General features: G+C 42.9%; 1 protein-coding gene across 1 annotated transcript; it reads right to left on the bottom strand.

Annotated features, from left to right (window-relative positions):
* Positions 1-2,356: 2,356 nt before the first annotated feature.
* rab33a (RAB33A, member RAS oncogene family) lies at positions 2,357-17,021 on the bottom strand (the record flags this gene model as incomplete). The annotated part of the gene is made up of 4 exons (XM_079497574.1): positions 2,357-2,629; positions 3,698-3,778; positions 9,021-9,161; positions 16,611-17,021. 4 exons carry the CDS (start codon positions 17,019-17,021, stop codon positions 2,405-2,407), a joined length of 858 nt encoding a protein of 285 aa, XP_079353700.1. The 3' UTR covers positions 2,357-2,404.
* Positions 17,022-18,319: the final 1,298 nt, after the last annotated feature.

Here is an 18,319-nt window from a genome sequence, read left to right as displayed (position 1 = left end):
TTGAATTTAAATCATTTGAGAATCACTGACCTACATTACCGGTGTACTGAGGTCATACTCAGACTAGATGAGAAAAAGGAGGCCTTGGGCTGCAGCAGAGAGGAGAGAGAGTAGCTTCCCCCCATAAGGGTAAGACTATACTACTGTTCCCAGATCAATATCTGAAATGCTGTCTAAAGAAACTATAGCTGTTGTGTTGCCAGGAAGTCTAGCCCTCATGGTCTTCCACTGCAACCTCTGTTCTTAAGCTGTATTTTTGTACACATTAAGGCCATACTCTAAAGACGCACATCGGCAGAAAATGTTTAGGACGATGCACAGCTCAGTGCCGTTTCTCCACTCTTGAATTCTTTCATGATACTTGTAGCTCACATTGATTTAGATCATCTGTCTCTCCCCATACCATCTTACAAGCATTTTCTTTGCCACCAAAACGAAAGCAGCTCAGGTTTCAGCTACTAAATGCATGAACCCTATTCTGGGCCATGTCGCGATGCGTTGTGTGTTGGTGTAGATACGGTATAAGCCAGGGTTTAAGTGGTTTAAAACAGTAGTGATTTTAGACTATAGCCCTTCTCTGACCTTGTGGTGAATACTATGGTCAACTGACCAGAACGGGTATCTCAAATCACCGCTGTTATTATAAGACAGTGAGCTATATAGACTACAGATTGGGATTGGCTAGCTGGGACAAACACTATGTGAATATCAGGATTTGGCTACATGCACACAGAATAACTCGTCCTACTTCCGGGCTCCTTCCCTACTTCCTTCACAGGTGTTACCGATGATACTAATTAGGGGCTCTGTTCCATTCTGATCAAACAGAGTCAGGGTGCTGCTATTGTGCATATTGGCTCACTGGAGACACTGCTACTTTTAGTGGGTCTCAAAGTGTCCTTGAGTGGGTTCCAAATTGCCCCGTATGGGTGTGTAACTCTGAGTGGTTCCATGTGTACACTCTCAGAGTTATTGAAATTACAAAGTTGAAGAACCACTGTACACTAAATGGAACAGAGCCTTAATTATTAGCATCGGAAACACCTGTGGAGGAAGTAGGGAAGGGGCCCGGATGTAGAAAGAGTTATTCTGTGTGCATATACTGTAAGCCCATTGAGGATTAGAAGTGTGATCATGAAATATAGTTGGTCCGCATCATGAAGGCAGAATTATGTGACATTGAAACGTGGCGTCATGGACAAATACCCTGGACCACCATAATGGGTTGGTGAGGATACCCATTATGGCACCCATGTGCCTTGGTCCCAACAAGATACTGCTAAAACTGGAAACTCCCTGCACTACTGTGTTCCAGACAATATATATACATGGATAGCAGGTGTCCATCCTCACACAAGCTTCATCATTTTACTACATTGACAAATCAGTCATTCTTCCCTTAACGTCACACCAGAGGGTCGGAAATCCCACTATGATGACTGCCGTGTGAATACTGACTCTCTCTCCTCCTAGCTCCTCCATATTACATTTGACTGTTTGTTGATTCTATTGTTCTCTCTTTTTTTCCGTCTCCCTGTTCCGCATCCTTCACAACAGACATTGGCTCATGGGGCCCTATCTTGTGCGCCGCCTTACCCCTTATGCCTGAACGTATAGTTCAACTGGCCCATCTACATGGACACATTGTGAGCTTGTAGATCGACTATTCGAGATCCTATTTTAAATTCCCTGCCTTTGGCGTAAGATCTACGCCAATTGAATTAATCTTGACCCATCGCCAATTGGTCTTTTATAGTGGTTTTGATCGATCAAGTCGTAATGCAACTCACGTTAGTCTTGGGTTGCTAGGGGATGATGTCGACAACACTGTAGCGTGCTGCGTGCCATCTTGATCGCCGCGCACGTCCACGACCATCTGTTTCTTTCAATCGCATTTATCTCCGATTACTTGTCCCAGATGGAATTTCTGGTCAAAACAAGGTTTATTCAATCCACGGCCCATAAGTCAACGCTGTGGTCCTCGCAATCATAGTTTCTCTGCTCTCATCATCGCAGCACCGGACATGATATGCGACAACACATACAGACTAGTTAGACAACATAACAGACGGCCGCGGATTTTTGGCTCTTCAAAATAAGGTTTGAACAGGGGGAAATCCCTGGCAATACGAGGTGAATTAATTAATGAATCCTGGCGGGGGATTGTGTTAAAATGTTTTTACAAAATAGTAAAACGTGCCAAAAAAAAAAGGTTTAGGCATAAGGGGTAAGGCTCCTGGTCCTGTCACTCTCCCTCCCTCCCATAAAGGCCATTAGCTCTTAAGTCTCTTGCGTTAGCAACACTTTCCCTATTCCCTCTCTCTCTCTCGCCACTATCTATCACTCTTTCTTATAGGCATGGATGGCTAATCCTCTCTTCTCTCCCTCCTCCTCCTCCTTTTCCTCAACAAGGGCAGCTGCTCTTTGTCTCAGTCTGTTGCGTGAGTCTCACTCTGCCGTCCTCTCTTTCCACGTCCCTATAGAGGAGGGACTTCTGGGCCTTGAGGCGGCAGGCCAGCGACATGAAGATGGAGTCCACGTTCTGGCTCTCTCTCGGGTCCTTCGCCGACGTCTCGAACAGCAGCATGTTGTGGGAGTCGGCGAACTTGAGCGCCATGTTGGAGGGCACCTGAGTTCCACAGTATAAGTTCATGTTTAGGGCTGTTTTATGTCAATGTAAACGTTTTCTTGTCTGAAATATGTTTTGTTCATTTATTTATTTTTTGACTGTCACATGAAGTTATGTGCAAGAGGATCACAATGTAAATAAGTCCTGGACTTTATATCCTGGATTTGTTTTAACTTGCACTATTACTTTTCAACTAAACTAAAGTATGAGAAGCTGTGTTATGCCACTGTACACACTGGGTCAGGACCCATTTGTGGGTCACGGACACATTTGTATGCGTCCCTTTATTTTTGGTTGTATAGATTTTGTTTTAAATGTTTATTAAAAATATAATATTATTAAAGAAATAAAACAATATAGCCTATATTTTTTTTTCAGTGATTTCATGAAGAAATCACAGAAAAATCAAAGAAATTCCATGAATTAGAAAACAAATATTTAAGAAGTAGTGAAAATAGCCGATCTACAAGGTCGTGAAACCACGTGGCGCGAAGCGCCGCGTTGTGAGTTTGAAGATCAGCTATTTTCACTAGTTTGGGTCCCAGTCAAACATCTAATTCCTTTTTTGGGTCTTGAGCTAAAAGGTTTGGGAACCAGTGTGTTATACTACGAGATATGTATATTAACCTAGTGATACCACACATGTATGATTATGATTGGAAAGCGAGAGAAAACAAACTATGAACAGAGAAATACTACTGCTGATCAAGGTGGATGCGTTGAGTGAGTGCTGCTGTTATATGGGTTGCTAGGCAACTAGTCGACCATTCAACTAGTCGACCATTCAACTAGTCGACTAGTAAATCCACTAGTTGACCTTGTTGGTACTAGTTGACTAGTTAATAAGAAAGAAAAAAATGTTTTTTTTTCTCGTTTTTGTAGGCCTCAAGATCAGCTAGATTATAGTTATAGTCACCAATGTACACAGTTTTTAAATGCACAATATATATATATATATATATATATTTTTTTTTTTACATAATAGGTAGTTAAACAACTAGTCAACTAGTGAACTAGGCAACTAGTCAACTAGTAAAAATGACTGGAAGTGAAAGCCCCAATGCTGACCTGTATCTGGTCCACGAGGTCACACTTGTTTCCCACCAGGACACGGGGTACCGATGCCGAAACTCGATGTCCGTTACACTCCTGGAGCCCGACGGAAAACAAAGGGAACAAACAATCACGTTACACACGATGATAACTTTTTTATGTTCCTTTAAAAAACAACAACAACAATGTGCGTATTAACCCATTAAGACCCATGAGGCCGATACTACAAAATGTGGACTGTTTTTGTCCGTGGACCCCACGGTTAAAAAGTTTAAAAAATATATACATACGCTTTAAAAATATAATATATATATTCAATGATTTGCACACCTTTTCAACATTTTTCAAAAATAGCAGATCTACAAGCTCATAGTGCACCACGAAGTACGTGACACGCTATGAGCTTGTATATCTGCTATTAGTCAAAGTATGGAATAATTAAATCTAAAATGACACTGATGTTTCCCTTGTATTAATGGATTAAAGATAGTTTTTTTTTTTAAATATGTTTTTTTTTCAGTAACAGGAATCTCCCCATCTCTCCAGCTGCTTAAGAAACACATTTCATTTAAGAAATACATTTCCAGCTAGGTTGCCAATTTAAGCTAATCAGGACAGAGTACCCATTCATCAGCTTAAATTCCGTAGTGTGCCAGTTCCAATTGTGTCTGCTCATTCCTTTGTGTCATCATTCCACTTGTTAATCACCTATACGCCTCTCCCTACTGGTTGGATGAAATTGGTTTCCTGACCTGAAAATATATTTTTCTGTTTATTAAAGAGCTGGAGAGACCTGTTATCGAACAAACACTCCATTTTGAGCATTTACATTTTGAATATTTACTATCAGAATATTTAACACTTCACTTGAAACGTGAGCTTGTAGATCAGCTACTTTCGCCATTTGTCACATGACAACTTATATGGGGCTTAACCCATTTTAACCCCATGTTTTAAACATTATGTTATAATTTAGCTATTGAAAAATAGCAGATCTACAAGCTCATAGCGCGCCACCGAGTGGCGCGCTACGTGCTTGTAGGTCTGCTATTTTTGAAAAATCGTGAAAATTATTTATTTCAGAAAACTGGAGGATTTAGAAGATTTTTTTTTTAATTTTGAGGTCAGGCCTAAATGGGTTAAAGTGGCACAATGTAACTTTTGTAATTAATTAATTACTTTTGTACAGTATATATAACTTATACAATTGGGGTGGTTGCATTTAGTCTCCCTGCATGCTCTCATTGAGATGTTTGCTGTAGACTGTGACGTCACGTCACGGCTCACCAAGACCCAGGATCTGACACGAATTTTGAAATGATGCAGGCAGGCTCTATTAGCTCAATGGTAAAAAGTGTCTTGCCGGGAAGCCTAGTTCATATCCGTGGTAGAATAGTGCAGCTTTTTAATTCTGAGACAAAGCATATTTTCTGCGTAGTGAGGGGTCTTTTTCAAGACAGCAGTAGAGTACCTCTGAGACTAGCCTCGGAAACCCAGACGTTTTTATTTCCAGGGAGGAAAAAAAAGTCTGGGTCCGAGTCCACTTCAATTCGGCATAGAGTAGCGCAAACATCACTCAATCTCTGCTGATTTCTGATCGTCTGCACCTTTGTTAAATTGACACACACGCACACATATACACACACACTCCTCTCTCTCTCTCTGTCGCTCTAATTAATTAGTCTCATGTCTAGCAGCTGCACATAGTTTCTGCCGGCGGATCCTGCCGGGAGCTGCCTATGCCATAACAAGCATAGGTGAGTTCCAGGCTACTCTGAGACTAGAGCATTGAGCAGCCAGGTTTGCGACTGAATCTGGTTCACTCGGTCACTGGCCCATACAATCCTGCAGAGTGAGAACAGCTTCACAGGGATCCTATACACATTCTCCATTTGAAAAGGTCTGTACTGTACATTACTACATTTCCAGACTCAAATTTCGTAACTAAAAATGCTTTTAAAATCCAACCGTTAATCTGTGTTCCATTATGCTCCAGAGTCCAGACTATGTAGGCTCTGCAAATATGAGATAATAATTTCAAGAAAATTGTAGCTAGGTACTGTGTAGCTCATACAAATCAATAGTGCCTTTGTCGTGCAACAGTGTCAAGTGGCGAAAAATAGCCAATCTACAAGCTCACATCCCACAAGTTGTCACAATGTTGTGTAATGTTATTGAGTTTTTCAACCCCTACAGTAACATAAGTGAGTAGAATTCATAGTACATCCTAATATAAATGCACCACGTCTCTGTGTTTACTTGTGTACGTACGTCTGTAATCCACATAACTCGAGAACCGTCCGCCCCACCAAATTAGACACACGCGTTCCACACCACCACAGGGAGTGCAGTGCCCGGTGTCAAGTCCGTCGGATTGCTGGTTGTCCAGAACCACCACAAAAGGCCTCTGCCCCGGGCTCTGGACATCTCCATATGGAGCTGGCCTGTTCTGACATCACAATGGTAGTTCTGACATCTGCATATACTCCATATTTGGGCATGCCTGACAAATAACTCCATATAGGGCATAAAAGGGACACAGACATAATAACTGGGTGGGGCATTCATTTCCAACTTGCACGATGCAAGTTGGAAATGCAACGGGCACCGCTCTAGTGTAGTTGATGTAGCATCACAATCATTTTGACCCTATATACATTCATACGTTATTCGAAAATAGCATAATTTGGAAATCCTTGACACGAGAATGCTTGAGAACCACCGTCCTAGTGAACTAGACTTCATTGGCTGTTTATAAAGTAATATTGTTGAGAGAGAGGTCTGTCTGCACACCGTCTAAATGATCCCAGAACAATATATGTATTTATGCATCGGTAAAAAAGGCTGTATACTATAGACCGATTCAGAAACGGGTCTCATGGTCGCAGGCAACGTATTTCCTGTAGGCGGAGACGACATATCTGTGGTTTCCCCGCACCTCCTTCTACTACAGTGAATGGAAAAGTGACTGATGTTAGTCTGCCTCAAACGTTACTCTTTTACCTGCTTTTTACTAACACTAACATTACAAAGATGCCCAGAACAGCGGGATGAACCTGTGTAGTTTATGGCTGCTCCAACAGTAGTGGCAACATTAAAAAAAACGGAATGTCAAAATATCTACCGCGGTGGCTGAGACCAGAGCCATATAGTAATGGTTGAGACAAAGCAGTGAAAGGTCCTGAAAGATACATAACGTCAGTCTTACCCAATACCCAATCTTTCTGTTTTAGGAACACAAGGCTGCTGTACTTCATACCTCATCCGCCTACAGGAAATACGTTGCCTGCGACCATGAGACCCGTTTCTGAATCGGTCTATACATATATATATATTTGCAGCAGTCGACGGGCTTGCAGTCATTCATGCACGTGCAGGAAGTTGAAAGTACCATAGCGTTAAGGAGAAGTCATTAACACTATGGACCAGTCCAGAGCTATTTGTAACCTAATTGTCTGTTTTGTGATTACTTCCAAATCCAACTCTGCCCACTATTCCCTTTATGTACCTGCCTTTTCACATGCTTTCAGTATACCTGACGAAGGCAGGTATAGAGCGTCGCAGTCCCGCCCCTAGCCCTGGTCCAGTGCTTACAGCGAGTAGAGCGAGTCTCTCTCTGACGCCCTGTGGAAGTCCCTTCCGCAGCCCTCTGGTCATATTCTCACTCCCGTGCGCAGGTTTTCAAATACCAGCAAATAAACAAAACGACGTAACTACTCACCGAAACAAAGCCTGCTAGACCTTGGTAAAGGTCTATTCTCGTAGCTGGGAAGCGTCTAAGGTCCCCAGCTTCTCTAAAATGCACTATTTTAATCATTGAATAAAATAAATCCAACCAGATCGGCGCAGGCAAAACCCGGAAATGCCATAGTAGAAGAAATGATTCTGCCCGGTAAATTCAGGGTACATTGCGTTATTAAAATGGCACAAAGTGCATTTTAGAGAGAAGCTGGGGACCTGAGACGCTTCCCAGCTACGAGAATAGACTTTTACCAAGGTCTAGCAGGCTTTGTTTCGGTGAGTAGTTACGTCGTTTTGTTTATTTGCTGGTATTTGAAAACCCGCGCACGGGAGTGAGAATATGACCAGAGGGCTGCGGAAGGGACTTCCACAGGGCGTCAGAGAGAGACTCGCTCTACTCGCTGTAAGCACTGGACCAGGGCTATCCCGCCCCCTACCAGGGCCCAGGAAATGGTTTCCCGTTCATTTTCCTCATAGACATTTCAAAAAAGTATTTATTTAAAGACCTTTTAAGCCTCATACAAAGCCAACTCGAGTTGTGAGAAATCATGACAACAAACAAAAATTTTCGGGCCGAACAAATAATTAGAAAGAAGAAGAAAACGGCAGGTTACAACACTTTTTTTCTTGTTTTTCTTCTTTGTAATTAAGGTCTTTAAATGAATACTTTTTGAAATGTCTATGGGAAAAATACATTGGGAATTATTTCCTGGGCCTGGCGTCATCATGAAAGGGGGCGGGACTGCGACGCTCTATAGGGAGTCAGTGAGCAAGATGTTTACATCAGTGGGCTCTATGTTGGGGAGTTCATGTGAACACGTTGGAGATTTTTCAAATTGATTAAGACTTCTAAATCAGTACTTCTCAAACTGTTTCTTGCAAGGACCCCCAAATCGGTATATATTTGGCCACGGACCCCCATCTGAATAGAGTTTGTGCCAGGGACCCCCAGAATAGAAGATTATGTGTAACATTACTCAAAATCTTTCAAAAACTTACCTGACTTTTCAAAAATGTTCAGAAATAGCACATGTACAAGCTCGCAGCGCGCCACAAATCTGCTTCTTTTGAGAGCCACTGTTCTAAACCACTGTTCTAAATCCTAGGAGTTTTCAGAGAAACCTTTGTAGGCTAGTAGTTAAAATCTTAAAGGACCACTTCACCACTTTTCAACTTCTCTTCCTATAATTGGTCCTAATGCAATGCAAAAGTTGAAGCCATCGTTCTCACGATAATAAAAATCTAAATATATTTTAAAACAAATCTTGTTTAAAAAAAAATCTGCCTAATGATGATGTCAGCTGGACGGGTGTCCGAACTGCCCAAAGCCCTCCTATGAGAAACAGACTGAGTAGGAAACAAATGGTGGTGTTTTATCATGAACATTAGTGAGGACCAATTATATGAAGAGATGTTGAAAAGTGGTGAAGTGGTCCTTTAATGCTTTCCCGGTTTGAATGGATTAAAACAAAAAACAACAAACAAACTAAAAAGGTTTAATAGCACACTAGTCACTGCTGGCCAATTCTAATAACCTGCATCCATCATGGGTCTGTAGGTTGCGGAAGGAGGCCATTTTACAATAAATTATAATAACCTGTATCCATGTCTGTAGGTTGCGGAAGGAGGCCATTTTGGTGACGTCATAGACGAAGACCACGGCGTGCACGTTGCGGTAGTAGTGTTCCACCATGGACTTCCTGAAGCGCTCCTGGCCTGCCGTGTCCCATACCTGCACCTGGAGGTGGAGACCATAGATATTAGTGACTTTAAGCAACGACGGATACGACAGTCGGCTACGGCAACCCGGAAATGGATCAGTGCTCGATACATAAAACCTGCTCTCCGTCGCAGCCCTTTCTACTACGGGAGAACCTACACTTACACGTAGTGTCTATCCAGTGGTTCCCAAAGTGGGGTCCGGGGACCCCTAGGGGTACTTGAGGGAGTTCCAGGGGGTACCTAGCTCAATTAGAGATAGTTAGGAACCAAATGGACCCTTATGGGTCTGTAACTCAGAGAGTGTACAAATGGAACCAATGGACCCTAATGGGTCCATTTGGTTCCATTTGTACACTCTCAGAGTTAAATTAACAGTGGTTTTACAATATAAATGGGGGTCCCAGAGATAGAAATGCCATTAAATCGGGGGTCCGCAGCATAATACGTGTGAAACTGGGGGTCCATGAAATTAATATGTTTCGGAATCACTGCTAGAGCCGTAAAGATCCTCCCTTATTGAGGTCACTGGCTTGTGTTTGCAAATGGGGGGTCCGTGGCCTAATAAATGTTGATTTGGGGGTCCTTGACACAAAAGAGTTTGGGAACCACTGGTCTATACAACGCCATGTCATAACCATGTTTGTTGAAATTATAGCTGTCATACATTTACACCGATCACTCCATCACCTCTCTTATGCTGTGTAATGTGTTGGCATGCTCTGAATGAAGAAATAACACTAATACCATATGTCCATGTTTATTCAAACGGTTTTAGAATAACACAGATTGCTCCAGCACCTTCCTCTTTCCACTGCTGATCATGTCCAGCGCATGTAAGAATTAAGCAATATCGGCAAGTTAGCTGACGCGCGACGTGTTTTAAAAATAATAATAATGTGTTTATGTTTGACACATGCTGCATGGACGCGTCTAGCCTGGTTAATAAACCAGACCGAATCAGCCGTTGGCAAAAAAAAGTTGCCTACCAGCGGATTACGGTCTGGCGAGGCTCAGTAGCACGCCTCTTTCCTACAGCAGAGAACAGGTCGGACCAATCGGGACACGGTATGCAATATGGGCGGGCTTTGGTACAGTGACGTTCAATGCTTGAGACTTTTGACTGACAGTAGCTCTGACCAATTGCGTCAAAGAGAAAATGTTCCCCGGGAAATGAAATCCAAGTGGAGCCAGCCCAGACTGATATACCGCGACAGTGTTGTGTGATATTAGTCTGGCTTATTAGCCAGGCTAGGACGCGTCACCATGGCAACCAATGTCGCCGTCGCCGGAGGCTGTTTGCTTAACGATTTTGACAGCTACGGCGTGGGCGTCATAGCCGCTGTACTTCCGCGTAGCGGAGCCGTCCTGAAAACAGTTGTTGCTTAAAGTCCCGCATAAAAGCCTCATTGGCCGCCGCAGTGCATTGGATGTTGTCTCCAGCCTAAAAGAGTTAGTCAAGCGGAAGTACGGAAGGCACACTGCGTGCGTCGCTGCCACTCACAGTGACTACTGGTACAATCACAGCGCGTCTTTTCCGGGACTAATCAATTCAATCCAAAAGGAGCTTTATTGGCATGATAAAACAAATGTTTACATTGCCTGTCTGATTGGCCTTTCCGAACGTCCCGTTCCGTTATAAGCACTCGGAAGCTTGCCAAGCTTCCGCTCATGCTTCGCAAGGAATCTCGGTAAAGCTTGCCTACTGTTGCCTCCTCTAGAGAGACCCAGAGCCGAAGGAGGCGTCTACCTTTTTACGTCTAGGGGTGCATACTTAGTTTAGACTAGTCAGTGGTTAGACATGGGTTAAGCTTAGGTTTAGGGCCTGACTCACACCTTCGCAACAGATTGATGTATGCTTGTATGAGATGTATAGCTGATGCAAGCTCGCAATGCATTTCCAATGGGAGTCACATGGTTTGACACAACATTTGTGTTGTATACAACACCGCTATGAGCTTGTAGATCTGCTATTTTTCAATAGCTAAAGCATAACATAATGCTAACACCAAAAGTGGTTCCCGCCCAAAATGGGTTAATGTATGTTTTGTAATAATAGTAGTGGAGTAAAAGTGCAATATTTGCCTCTGAGATGTAGTGGAGTATAGAAGTAAAGTACAAATACCTCAAAATTGTACTTAAGTACAGTACTTAATTTGACCCAGTTACTTTCCACAGGTTAAGCGTGCTGAATGCTCTAGGTCTATAGCCATTTATTTTTGTATACCTTCACAGCAATTTATGTATTCAATATATTTGTTCTTATTATTTTTCAAAAGATTAGCAGAATTTCTTCTTTTAGAAATTCAGACAAAATGCACATACAGTGCACTGTCTGCACTTGCAATATATGCACACTTTATTTAGGCAACGTTTCGGTCAAAGACCTTCTTCGGGCATCTCTTCTTTTAGAAATTCAACAAAAAGAAACAGAAGATGTTTGATCACTTTGCATGGACAAAGTAACCTGACTCCGCCAGATGGGGCAGCAGAGAGTACACTGGGTTCCCCCCCTCCTGCGCCCATCTGGGAACTCTCAGGCAGACTTGATGCCCAGCCACGAAACGGCCTGGCCAATCAGCGGCAGCTAGAGGCGGGATCAAGGCAGCACTGTGTATGATGGGAGCAGGAGGGGGGAACCCAGTGTACTCTCTGCTGCCCCATCTGGCGGAGTCAGGTTATGGACAAAGGGCTATCCAGTCATATTTTTGTTAGCGAATAGTAGCCTATGTATTACTTCGTCATTTGTTTCCCTTTATTTACCCAGGGTAGTAGCCGAGCACAAGTGCTCATTTTCAGCAACGTCCTGCACAAAACACAATAGTGCCACACACAAATGTAGCAAACATAGCCGATCTGCAAGCTCAAAACGTGGTTTTCGGATATATTTTTTTCTATTTAATTTATATGAATCTTGAGAAGTACATGTAAGAGTTTTGGACGCAGCAAGGATGCGTACAGTAAATGCTGGTGGCGGTGAGCTGACTGCTGTACCGTAGGCCAGGCTATTTCAATAGTCATAGTGCGCCACCGAGTGGCGCGCTATGAGCTGCTATGAGCTGCGTGTGTGTTTCTGTGTGTGTTAGGTTGCGCCCAGGTGGTGAAAAACAACCATGCTGTTTTCGTGCTCAGACGCACCCAGACAGCCAGCCACCCACACACATAGTCACTTAAGGAAGTGGTTGCACCACTTAAAAATCGAAGAACGACTGACATAGAAACATAGCTTTTTCAGAAAACTGTCAGGATGTAGAAGACATTTTTAGAATCTGATCTCAGGACAAAATGGGATAAGCAAGAAGTCTATTTTAGGAGTAATCATCATTACTCAATCATCATGTCCCTGTTGGTGTTTTGGTTGCGTGAGAAATGAGCTCGAGAACCCTGCATGGTGTCCCTATTTTGGGACCTGTCATCATAGGATCATATGACATATCACATTTTATGCAATATATCAAAAAATAACTATCTGTCACATTTAATGGAAACATCTGGTGAGGAGGAGTGCCTTTCTTGTCACAGTTATTGTTATTATATGTCGTTGCTGTCGGGAGGAAACCTCATAACTCCATTTTTGAGGTTTTTGATTATTTTTTTGGTATAAATCAGTGCTATTGAAAACCCTTTACGTCTGTGTGTTGTTTCGCAAATATTGAAGCAATGGAAAGTAGTACAAAGTTGGACAAAACCTCTTAACTACATTGGACCCTCAAAATGGCTGCTAGAGCAACTAACTCCACCCCCCTCTCATGGAAGTAATTAACCATATATAAAGTTAACCAACTTTGATGAGAAATGAAATGAAATGATTACTATATTTACCCAGGGTATCTGGGCTAAACTCAAGAACTTGTTTCCAGCCAGGCCCTGCTCATAGAACATTTCATCGTAGTGGTTCAATGCCTTCAGGGCACTTCAGCGGTGGTAATTTGTAACGTGTCGGACCGCTGATTCGAACTGGCGACCTTCCGGTGTCAAGACCGCTCCGCAATCCGTTTGGCCACCGCTGCCACCAGAGGCTGTATTGCTGTATTGGTTTTCTTAACTTCCTGAAAATTTTATATTTTTCATTTCCTGAAAACATTTTGGAGAGGTCTCCTCCCGACAGCAGAGATATGCCGTTTGGTGTTGTAATTATAATTTGTGTGACTTACATGTAATATTTGTGTAAGGATCATATACCTTAGAGTACCTTAGACCTTGCTTACTACTGCTGCTACTACTACTGTGTGCTGTTTTATGAGTGGTGCCTCCCCTCCATTACGGAGCTATGTGTGTCCGTATGTCTGTCTCTGTGTCTGTCTCTGTGTCCGTATGTCCGAGCATGCACGGAAAGCTGCAACACCTAAAGTGGCCAGTACAGTACAGCACAGAGTAAAGTGGCACAGAGTACACACTATACAGTACGAGCTCTGGATGTTCCGGGGACCCCCACACGGACCCCCCGGGGACCCCACATGGTAACTCTGCCCTTTTTCGGCCATTTCGGACGCGCGGCAGCTCGCCAGAACCGGCCTGGCCCCCTGGGCGCGTTCCTAGGGGTCTGGATGTTCCCGGGGACCCCCACATGGTAACTCCATCATTTCTCGACCGTTTCGGACACGGGCCGCCCCGCCGGAACCGGCCCGGCACCCTGACCGCATTCCTGGGGGTCTGGATGTTCATAGTACAGTACAGTACACTACAATACAGCACAGAGCACAGTATAGAGTACAGTAGGCTAACTATAACAATAAATGTATAGTTGCGCCGTTCAGTTCACACAGGTATGATTTTTATTTATTTTTATTTTTCTACCTTGTACTTAATTGTGTTAGAGTATGTTTTGTTGTTGTTAGCCTGTATATAGTCTTGCGTGGCCAGACTACAATTTTTCAAATGCTTCCGGTCATACAGTCTGGAGCACGGAAGCTCTTTTGATGATTAAGGGAGAAAGCGGATGTGAAGCCTTCTCCCCACTTTCGTTTTGTCGCACACAGTTAACCAAATATAAGTTAAAATCAGCAAACTTGCAGCTTAGCAGAAACGGAAATTAAAAAAATGTAGAGATATTTTAAAATATATTTTTGTGAGCGTAATCCGTTAATCGGATTTCGGGAGGTGTAGTTCCAGACTCTATAGCATTGGGAGATTGTGGAATAGTTACGCAAGACTATAGCTTGTATAACACTTGAATTGGCTTCTGTCATTTTAAATGTGCTTCATAAAATATACTTTGAGTTGAGTTTGAGTAGTACGGAGTGACTGTTTGTATACCATTTATTTTCTTTGTAACGTGTTGTATAACAAATTAATTGTCAAGTAAATACGTCATGAATGTGACAGCCCTAGTCGACATTGACTAAATGTGAACCTTCCATCCTCAAATCCGCCTCTGTCTGACCGACGACTCAATTAGCTAGTGTTACCATTTGAAAGGGATGAAGCGAACTAATTAGCATTGGAGTTTGAATGTTGCATTGATGGGACTTGGATCAAAGATATCTCTGTAGCAGTGTTGCCATGTTTGCCAGGCTTATTTTTCTGTAAAGTCGCTTGGAAATGTTGGTAGTTTGTGTTTTTTTTACAGTGCCCTTCATACAAGATTTGTGTATTCAAAACATATTATTATTATTATTATTTGTTTATAATTGTTTTAACAGGCTAACTGATCTACAAGCTCACAACGCCTGACACTAGCTGTCAGATTTAGATCAGCTATTTTCACATAGCTGTATGCCAGCCAGCTATAGTCGCTTCTATTGGGCTTGTTTTCATAGACCTGGTTACTTATTTATCTTGCAACACTGCTCTGTAGTCAGCTTTAGTTTAGCCCAGAATGGCTCGAATAATTTCATACGAACAGAATTACTTTCTGAAGGCCCTTTACTGCATACCGGGCTGACACATCCATGTCTAAGACCCACGGTTGTACTATTATAACATTTATTATTTTAATTCATTCATTTTTTTCATTTTCTTTTTCACTTAAACATCATCATTGATGTTCATTGTTTAGTCTTGCAATGCCATTGGTCATGATATTTATTTTGCATATAAATACCCCCCACAGAGGCATTATGTAAATAAAACGTGTTTTAGCTAGCCTACTGCAAAGTTGTGGCATGTCTTCTCTTCAGTGCCCTCTTATTTCTGTCACCGTGCATACAGTACAGTACAGTACAGTACAGTACAGTACAGTACAGTACAGTACAGTACAGTACAGTACAGTACAGTACAGTACAGTACAGTACTTATTACATACAGTATAGGCAGCTCGGCAAGGAGTCAGATACTGTAAAAATCATCATTAAACAACCACAAGACTTATACACTATATAGGGCAGGCCTATACTTTGTGTGTGTGTGTGTGTGTGTGTGTGTGTGTGTGTGTGTGTGTGTGTGTGTGTGTGTGTGTGTGTGTGTGCGTGTGTGTGTGTGTGTGCGTGTGTGTGTGTGCGTGTGTGTGTGTGTGTGTGTGTGTGTGTGTGTGTGTGTGCGTGCGTGCATGTGCGTGCGTGCATGTGCATGTGCATGTGCATGCTCATTTCAATGATCAATCAATTGTGTTCCGGTCAGTGTTACTTTCTAAATAAAAAATAAGATATGATGACAATTTTGTCAACAAATCAAAACTAGACGAACATGTTAGGGAGTGACTACTGTCGCGTTGTGAGATCTGCTGTTCGGGCAGGCAGGAAGGTATACAGTCATTACGACGCCATTGAGGCCTGCCAAAAACATATTTTAGTTCTATTGATTTATTAATACACTTATGCCTGCTATTTAATACTCAACTAAAACTAAAACATGTCAGATGGCTAAATTTAACTAGGGTTTAAAGAAAAATACATAGGACTACAATAGTTTTTTACTTATTTTTTACAATAAATTATATATATATATATATATATATATATATATATATATATATATATATAAACCACCTACTCCAAAATGTTTATTTTCCAGGAAATTAAAAATATACATTATTCAGAAATGTAAGAAAACCTTATATTTGTAAAACAAAGCAATACTGCCTCTGCCTCATCAAAGTTGGTATAGTGACTTTATATAATGTCAATTTACTTGCATGAGAGGAGAGCCTATTATTTTTTTGAGTTGACTGATTATGATTATTTTGGGCCCCACTTATTCACTTGCAATATCCTCACGGCACACCAGTGGGTCCCGGCCCACAGGTTGAGAACCACTGGCCTGATGGCCCATAGAGCTTAGATTTATTTGGATATATTTTTATCCTTATTCATTCACTTTACTGTTTACAATCATGAAACCGCCATGGCAAATAGAAAGGTCGCCTAAATTCAACGGCTGATTTGCATCATTAATGTTGTTATTATTAGCCTATTGTGGAGAGGTTGAATTGGTTGACAGCAGAATGACTTCATAATTCATATCGAAATGAAACAAAGAAGCGAAAGTGGCATTCTTCTCTTCTACGCGTTATTTGTGTTGTGTGTTTTACCTTAATCGTCTCTCCTTCGATCTCCACCGCCTTCTCCCTGAAGTCGACGCCGATCGTGGCCTCGGTCTTGTCGGGGAAGCTCCCCCCGGTGAAGCGGAACGTCAAGCAGGTCTTCCCCACGTTGGAGTCGCCGATGACGATAATTTTGAAGATGCGCGTCTGGATGCTCGTGTCCAGCGACGCGCTCAGCTCCATGGAGGACGACAGGCTGCCGGATCCTCCAGCGCCGCCGATGTCGTTGTTGTTGCTCGGCCGAGCATTAGTGCTCCGCGTGGGGATGTTTTTCCTCGTCAGATCCATGGAGGACGTGAGGATGGTGACATTGTCATTGGGTCGGTGCCTTTCTCCTCCTCCTCCTCCTCCTGCCTCGGCGGTGGTGATGAGGATGTCCTCCGGGGAATCGTTGGTCATGATGCCGGGCAGGAGTGATGCTGCGCCAGGCAGAGTGCGTGTGTGTGTAGCCTACACCCGGGTGGTGGTGGGAGGGTCCGAGGAGATGATAGGTGGATGGATGAACTGGTGGAGGAGGAAACCCGAGATGCAGTAGGAAACGGCGATGCGATTCTTTCAAGGCGAAGCGGTTAGGCAGAGAAAGGGAGGACAACAACGCAAGAAGAAAGCATTAAGAATATCATTCTGCAGACTTATAGGCATAACGAATAATTCATAATTTGGTGACGACTTCAAGCCAGGACACATGTTGGAACGGCCGAACGGTTAAATATCCTATATGTGCACATCACTGACATGCGATTTAATTGACTTTAATATAGCACGCACACACACGCACACACACACACACACACACACACACGCAAACAAAGCAGGCTATTTAATTTGCAGTCTAACGCCTGCACACTGGCTATACTAAAACCCACACAGCAGACTGTGTGACACAGACTGTGGATCACCATTTAGATTGTTCTGCCGGAGCTCAGAGAGCTCTGCTTGAAAGACTGAAACAGAAGAGAATAGGTGACATTGTGGTAGCTATAGCTACTGTGACACAGGTAGAGAGAGAGAGAGAGAGAGGGGGGGGGGGGGGGGGGCGGTGGGTTGGGAGAGAGACAGACAGTTCACACTGGGGTAGAATTGTCTTTGATTTGGTCGTCACAATGTCATGTGACTTGACCAGCTGATCACATCATGATCACATGTGGCAGCGGTGGCCGAACGGATAGCGGCGCGGTCTAGATACCGGAAGGTTCCCAGTTCGAACCAGCCGTCCGACACGTTAAAATTACCACCGCTGAAATGCCCTTGAACAAGGCATCAACCACTACGATGAAATGTGTTCTATGAGCAGGGCCTGGCTGGAAACAAGTTCTTGAGCTTAGCCCAGATACCCTGGGTAAATATAGATTTCATTTCATTTCATTTCATTTCATTTCATTTCATTTCACATTCCATATAGCTATAGCCTCGTAGACCGACAGGGCTATAGGATCAGACCTGACCGGCTGACCACATGATTGACTTTAGGGAAAACCTACAGGGATGCGATGCCCCCTTAGTCAGCTGGTCCAGGGACTATACACAAACGCAAGCACAACCACCAGACGGAAAACCCATTGGACGCAACCAGATTATAAGAAAACAAAAAGAAAGCTACCTGGCTGGCATAGCCTACTGGAAAGAGACTATACCCAAAACCAAAGCAAAATGGAATGATATCTATCACTAAAAGAGAATTGGCTGAATACCTGAAT

The sequence above is a fragment of the Electrona antarctica genome (assembly GCF_951216825.1).
Source record: "Electrona antarctica genome assembly, chromosome: 1".
NCBI classification, from domain to species: domain Eukaryota; kingdom Metazoa; phylum Chordata; class Actinopteri; order Myctophiformes; family Myctophidae; genus Electrona; species Electrona antarctica.
Note: the sequence above shows the minus strand (reverse complement) of the source record. Positions and strands in the feature narration are given on the sequence as shown.